The 7388-nt window shown below is 40.5% G+C and overlaps 2 protein-coding genes across 3 annotated transcripts in view; both read right to left on the bottom strand.

Annotated features, from left to right (window-relative positions):
- Positions 1 to 1062, bottom strand: part of nectin4a (nectin cell adhesion molecule 4a) — a 27991-nt gene extending 26929 nt beyond the window's left edge. Inside the window, exon 1 of the mRNA XM_046327929.1 lies at positions 949 to 1062. Coding sequence (XP_046183885.1) covers positions 949 to 958 — 10 coding nt within the window. The 5' untranslated portion in view covers positions 959 to 1062. The remainder of the gene's footprint in view (positions 1 to 948) is intronic.
- A 2897-nt stretch (positions 1063 to 3959) lies between these two features.
- LOC124013611 (high affinity immunoglobulin epsilon receptor subunit gamma-like) lies at positions 3960 to 7369 on the bottom strand. 2 transcript variants are annotated; one of them, XM_046327934.1, is made up of 5 exons: positions 7095 to 7369; positions 5498 to 5589; positions 4691 to 4723; positions 4280 to 4303; positions 3960 to 4176 (listed from the first exon to the last, which is right to left on the bottom strand). In XM_046327934.1, the coding sequence occupies exons 1-5, from the start codon at positions 7153 to 7155 to the stop codon at positions 4114 to 4116; spliced, it is 273 nt and encodes a 90-aa protein (XP_046183890.1). In that variant the 5' UTR covers positions 7156 to 7369; the 3' UTR covers positions 3960 to 4113. The 2 variants fall into 2 exon arrangements, with proteins under 2 accessions (XP_046183890.1, XP_046183889.1); XM_046327933.1 differs by having other exon boundaries at positions 4691 to 4735; positions 7095 to 7344.
- Positions 7370 to 7388: the final 19 nt, after the last annotated feature.

The raw sequence follows: 7388 nt of genomic DNA, 5'->3' as shown, positions 1-7388 counted from the left end.
GTGTGTGTGTGTGTGTGTGTGTGTGTGTGTGTGTGTGTGAGTTTGTGAGTTTGTGTGTGTGTGAGCGTGAGTGTATGAGTGTGTATGAGTGTGAGTGTGTGTGTGTGCGTGTGCGTGTTGTGTGCATAGAGCTGCTGCAAGAGGGTCAGTGCATAAAAAAGGGTGTTAATGCAAATAGTCCAGGTAGCCATTTGGCCATTTGCCACTTGGCGCTCCTGTACTGCTTGCGGTGCACAGTGATGTAAAGTTAAGTCGTTTTTTGGAGTATCTGTACTTTAGTATTTTTGCCAACTTTTACTTCACTACATTCCTAAAGAAAATAATGTACTTTTTACTCAATACATTTTCCCTGACACCCAAAGTACTAGTTACCTGTTGATAGGGACAATTATCCAATTTACACACTTATTAGGAGAACATCCCTGGTCTTCCTTACTGCCCCTGATCTGGCAGACTCACTAAACACAAATGCTTTGTTCGTAAATTATGTCTGAGTGTTGTAGTGTGCCCCTGGCTATCCTCAATAAAACATTGATGGTGCTTTTCATTTGAGCAATTCCATGAACTTTTGATACTTAAGTATATTTAAAACAAGAGGTCCTGGGTTGCATGGAGCTGGTCCATATGCACTTACCCTCTGTAGCACCTTATGGTCAGATTCCAAGCAGTTTCCTTACCAAGCAGTGACGCAGGCAGTCAAGGTGCTCTCAATTAAGGTGAGCAGCGAGAACCCTGCTAACTGAGCTGGAGAAAACGTTGAGCTCTGCAAATTTCCAACGAAGCTAAGCATTGGAGCGAAGCGTTGTCAAGAGGCTCTGGTCAAGCGACCGCATACAACTGCAGATTGACGATGGCGGCATTTTCCGAGCTAAACTGACCAAGGCGTACCTCCAACAACAGATAATGCCTTGCATAATTCTGCCCCCAAATAATGTAAATGTCTCTTACCCAGTGGCATGTGAGCTATTTAGGTGAGCGCTGATGCCGCCCGTGATAAGCAGTGCCCACTTATAAATATTTTGCTTGTCCAAGCCGAGCGCGCCTCTCCAGGTTGCTGCTGGAGGTGACCAGCTGTGGCGCTCAACAAACTTTCGGTTTTAAAAAATGGTCTAACATAAACCATGTACCATATAGCCTACGTTAGAAAGAGTATATGGCATTTTCTGTAGCCTACAGACTGGAGTGGATGTGAAAATTTGACAATGTCACGAGACACTTTTGACATTATGCACGTTTCTTTGATCAAACAGCCTAACCTAAATGGCATAAAAAAATGCGCTTTGATGTGAATATGGCAAATTAACAAACGTGATATCCTTTTTTTTAAAGACAGGTAAAAAAAAAAAAAAGACAGTATGGAATGGAAAATCAGGCTCCTCACAACTGCTGTCTAGGAGTTTCACCCAGTAGGCTAAATTGTTATGATAATCAGTAGTTTCAAGTTTTGTATCCTTCAATTCCAGACCGGCCTTGATTTCAACATCCATGAACCGGGACAAATCTGAACCAATCATCGACATCTGTTTCACAAGTTTGGACAGCACAGTAGATGACAGCAGAGTACAGTAAAAGTATAGTTCAGTACAGTATAATGTACTGCATTGTACCCTACTTTACTCTTCATTAAGATGTCTTTTCATGTTTTTTTCAGTACCGAAAATGAACCTGATTTCAACATCCAGAAAATACGTATTTTAAACGTCCGGAAAATACATATGTTCAACTTTCTAAAATTAACCTAACTTCAAAGTCTGGAAAATACATATTTTAGACTTATTTTCAATGTTACTTTGCTTGTGACTGTTCTAGTTTCGCAGGGGTATTGGCAAAGACATTTGTCTCACCTAGGGCGGTGAACGCACAAGACCGCGCGCACACAGACACACACATGACAGAAACTTTGCAGTGGCCACAAAGAGGATGCGAGTCGGACAGCGTGTGGCCGGGGCCAGGATCAGTTGCCATGGCTTCGGTGTAACGGAAATCAACCTCTGAAATAGCGTGAGCTAGATGCATCAACTGTGTGAAAGAAAATATCAAAATAACCTACCACAGACCAGTTCGATATTTTATCAGAATGTATTATAAAAGCACCATAGAAACTTTGAAAATTCCAACAATAGACCCAGAACACCAATATCAATAGTTAAAAACTGTACATGATTTGATAAAACGGTGAATGAAGCTATATGGGGCGACAGGGTAGCCTAGTGGTTAGAGCGTTGGACTAGTAAAGGTTGCAAGTTCAAATCCCCGAGCTGACAAGGTACAAATCTGTCGTTCTGCCCCTGAACAGGCAGTTAACCCACTGTTCCCAGGCCGTCATTGAAACTAAGAGTCTGTTCTTAACTGACTTGCCTAGTTAAATAAAGGTTAAAATATATATATAAGACGTTCGTTTTGAAAATACAAAAAAATATCATTCTCGAGCTGGATCTAAAAAACCTCAGTATAAGTATCATACAAAGAAGACATAGGCTACACAAACAAGTTAAACATCCAACCATTTCATGAAGATTAATTACCTGACGCATGAAAAAAGTCACGACCTAGCTATGGAAACACGAAATGCCGGTGTTGTGCCGGAATCTTGTTCGTCATTGCTGCGACTTGCTTGCTAGTTGAGATTTCAGCTCTTCACTCAGTTTTCGGTTTGGCTATTTGTTTCAAGTGTATATGGAGGTTCTAGCTTGTTTGGCGCCCTGGGAGAACCCCCCCCCCCCTTCAGCGCCCGCGCCCCCTGCAAGATGGCGCCCGTTCCTAAATCCGCTACTGATTTGTATTACTTTATAAATACTCTTTGCCAAAAATCTCTTTGCCAAAATTCGTCATCTCTCCCATGTCTCATTCGAATAGTATTTTTGAAAGTGCAAGGATAATAATTCAGCCAGTTGTTCTGAAATGTTTATTCCTTGCCAACATTTTACTCCCTCCTTTGTTTAATTATAACACACATACATTGATTATTAATTTCAGTTGCCTGACGTGAAGTTTGTTCTATAGAAAGTATTTGACTCTGATGTGTGCCACAGAAAGTATTTGACTCTAGCCACAAAATGAAGGAAATTATTTCTCACCGACATTGTACATGTGTTGTGTCAAAATCTCCCCATGCCAGAACCCGGGAGATTTTTGACACAACACCTGTACAATTTTATACTGACAAGACAGTTTGTTCGTTCGACATGGTGGGATACTTTTATGTCGGTGAGAAATGGCGGTGGAAACGTTTTCTGCGCAAATATTGATATAATAACCATCATATCGAAGTAAATTTGGGGGTCATGAAATTATATGTTGTGTGGTTCTCCCACTACGTCTCGGGAAAGCATGCAGTTTATTTGGCTACAGATTAAATAAATTATGAACTCCACAGGGTGGTGAATGTACAAGGTGTTGGCTTGCTTGCTCCTTCCTATACAATTAACATCGAGGGTCTTATTGAGATAACGAACGATGATTAGGTTTGACCAATACAAATAATATCGCTCTTATTCATAATAATCTCATAATAGGTAGCCTACCCGCACTATATCTGCTAGGTGTTGGCTAGAGCGCATGTGCCAAGACCAACTCGGGTACATTTGCTATTCAATGCAACAGTTTTTGTAACTAATTATCAGCAGAGTTGAAAATGCGATAGAAATTGTATTTTTCATTCGGTACATGGGAATTTAACCGTAAAATATATTTTTACGTGCACTACGTCGTCACGCACAGGATTGTATCCTCATAAAGTAGGTCAAAGATATCTGGTGGGAAAATGCGCATATTATTTTATGCAGATTTGATCATATTTACATGAAAATCTGTCGAAAATTGGATGCAAACTTAGCTACTGTCAAACCAATCGTAAATACATTTTTACCCACTGCTCAACTTCTTCCCTCTTTTGCTCTTCTCACGTTTCTCTCTCTTTCGAGACACATGCCACAACATACAAAGGAGGGTTTCACATATGAATTGCAAATAAATGTTTTTAAAAACCGTTACATTTTCGCTCAAAAGCTGTTAAATAAAATACATAAGATGCAATGGAAATGCCTGGAAAGACAAAAGTGATTTAACAAATGTAAAGAGTCCAAACGTTCTCTTTCTTCAACTCATCCCCGACTAGTGCAATCCTTTCTTCTGACCGATGGTCTGGTAGGTGTCTGCAGAATGAGGAGTCAATCCCTGAGATATTTGAGAGAGAGAGCGAGCGAGAACAAAATATAATTAAGCAAGGACCTACAATTGAAATTCCACACATCAACTAAGATCACCATCACCAACTCACCGTATAGATGCTCTCCTCTGCATTCTGTGTCAGAGTGAAAGAGAAACACCATTACAAAACACAAACACTGAGGAAAATGACTAAATCACTATTCATGCAACATCTAGAAACAGGGTGCGCTTGTGTGTGAGTACAGGTCTGGCATTTTTTGTTGTTGTAGAAAGTGTGTGAAAAATAAACTATTAGGTTTAATGTTTGTCAGGAAATCCCTCCCTGCCCCCAACCAACTGTAAAGCTGTAGTTGTGTTTGTCTGCGTTGTACAGGACTAGAAAATGGTTTGGAGCATATCTCACATTACATTGATTTGATCCCTGGCCAACTGCAGGGCCTCGTTTTCATGTATCTGGGTGCCATAAGGGCTTGTTTAATGGGGTTTAACAGTGTAGATCATGTTACTGTGGCTTTCTCACCACTGGCTTTGCTGTCCCAGTCACCGGAGCCATCTGTGGGAAATACTGAGTGTTGAAAGATAGAGGTAAGACAGACAGACAGACAGATGAAACTGAATCAACCCCAAGCTGTTCTAGGCATTTGTGCAGATCTGAAACGATTGGATGGGTTGGATAAGTATAAGCAATATGGTGAAAATTTCACCTAACCTTCCAGAGGACAAGGTGGAGCTACTACCATAGTTTATATACCCATAGTCATACTGCAGAGAACATTGTTTTTTAGATCAGTGTTTATACCTATCCATGTCTTTCAGATCTACAGTGCCTTCAGAAGGTGTTCATACCGTTGGACTTATTCCACATTTTGTTGTTACAGCCTGAATTCAAAATGGAATCAATAGATTTTTTTCTCTCACCAATCTACTGTACACACAATACCTCGTAATGACAGTGAAACCTTGTTTAGAATTGTTTAGCTAATTTATTGAAAATTAAATACAGAAATCTAATTTACATAAGTATTCACACTCCTTTGCTATGACACTCCAAATGGAGCTCAGGTGTATCCAATTCCCTTTGATCATCCTTGAGGTGTCACTACAACTTGGAGTCCACTTTTGGCCAATTCAACTGTTTGGACATGATTCAGAAAGAAACACCTGTCTACATAAGGTCCCACAGTTGACAGTGCATGTCAGATCAGAAACTATACAATGAAGTCCAATTAACTGTCTGTAGATCTCCACAATATAATTGTGATGAGGCATATACAGTATCTGGGGAAAGGGTATAAAACTATTTCTAGAGTGTAGAAGGCAGCTGTACCTTGATCCTGCAGTATAGCACAGTAAGGATGATACCGTACAGAAACAAGATGGTGTCCAAGATGTAGCAGATCTGAGGCTCAACCAGGGCCGCTGAGGACAGAGGATAAGAACTGCTATTTACAGTATGGTCCTCTGAGGTTTGACCACCAATTTAGTCATTTAGCAGATGCTCTTATCCAGAAAGACTTACAGTGCATGTAACTAAGGTAGGTAAAAACAACCAGACTATCAGTTATCGCAAGTGACCACCAGTAATCGGTCTGTCGTGCATATCTCAGTCATCTTTCCTTACCTGTTTGGCTGGTACAGTACCTACCTACTCCTATCCACAACATGTCAAAAATGATCTTGGTTAATATCATTCTGTTCTGACAAATAGGCATATCTTCAAATTGAGTGTCTCTCAGTTTTCAAATTGAAAATGTGATTATTTATCTTTATCAGTTTGGTGTGTGTGTGTGTGTGTGTGTGTGTAAGGCGGGACTAGGGTGATGTGGTTGATTTATCTATGATCTCTTTTGGTTTCCCTACATCATATCTGTGAACCTCAAACATCTGTCGATTTAAATAGAGAACGCTATGTGCAAGAAAACACTATGGAGAACACTGAAATGTGTACTGTATATGCATGCATATAGGTGCAGTACACCTACACTGATGCTTAGACATAGTGTAAGCTTCTGTGTACGTGTGTGTGGGGACCATGTAGATAGTGCTGACGTTTCGTCAGTGCATACAGTGCCGTGAAAAAGTAATGCCATCACTTTCTTCAGTATCTAATGTTAGAGGACCAATGTGGCCACTGCTTTGCTTCTGCGGTCCCAGAAAGGGCTCCAAAACAATAAGAATTGAGCCCTACCCCCCCCCCCCTTTTTAGTTATTACACACGGTCCATCACACCAATAGTTCATCATACCAGACATCGTTTTGCCCTCTATATTGAGAATGTCAGAATCACCTACACTACACCAATATACAATATTTTTTTTGCGCCAAACTCCTTTGGTTATACTGAAAAATCTATTTCTAAAACCAAGTTAAAACTGTCATGAGCAAAACCATTTACAGACAGGAAAAGCTATGATTTACTTCATTCTTTCAGGAAGGAGAAATTATGATGCCCACTTCAACAATCTATCAACAAAATAGTTGATTATTCATATGACCAAAATAATATGACGAGTTCCAAATACCAGTCAGTCTTCAGTAAAAAGATTTGAACGTGATGTATCGGCATTTGTAACTCAAACTATGTTAATTGCTGGACTCCCTGAGATCTGGGCCCGTTTCGACAAAGCATCTCAGCGTAGGAGTGCTGATCTAAGATCCGTTTTGCCTTGTAGATCATAATGAATAAGATTATATGGTCAGATCCTAGATCAGCACTACTCTGAAATGCTTTGTGGACATGAGCCCTGATCTCAATCATGGGACTCACCATGATACTTTATCATTTACTTGACTTTAAAATATTTCCTCCAGTGGAAGACCAAATTTAGTTGGGAGTTATACTAATCAAAAAATTTAACTCATGTTAATCCCACAAAAAAAAATAACTTTCATAGCACAGGTCAACAATCAAACTCCAGACTCACCAGCGCTGCCAAAGCTCAACCACAGAGGAAGAGCTGAAAGAACCTGGAATCTGCCTCCCATTGTCACAGCAACAAGGATACAACAGGACACACCACAACAGTAGGCAGCGGCAACAAGCTCTTTTTACCGGACTTCAGACTGCTCAGTCAGTAACCAGCACATCGGTTGAGCAGGGCTGACGAGTCCATTGGTTAAGTGTAGTGATGACGCAGTGTTACAAAGAAAGCCAGGGTAGAGCAGGAGGGGGAAGTTGTGGTCGAGCTCAGTCCATTTTCTATGATCAGACCACTCCC

This window comes from Oncorhynchus gorbuscha, linkage group LG25 (genome assembly GCF_021184085.1).
Source record: "Oncorhynchus gorbuscha isolate QuinsamMale2020 ecotype Even-year linkage group LG25, OgorEven_v1.0, whole genome shotgun sequence".
In the NCBI taxonomy this organism is placed as follows: Eukaryota; Metazoa; Chordata; class Actinopteri; order Salmoniformes; family Salmonidae; genus Oncorhynchus; species Oncorhynchus gorbuscha.
The sequence above is the reverse complement of the archived record's forward strand: the minus strand, read 5'-3'. Positions and strand labels throughout refer to the sequence as shown.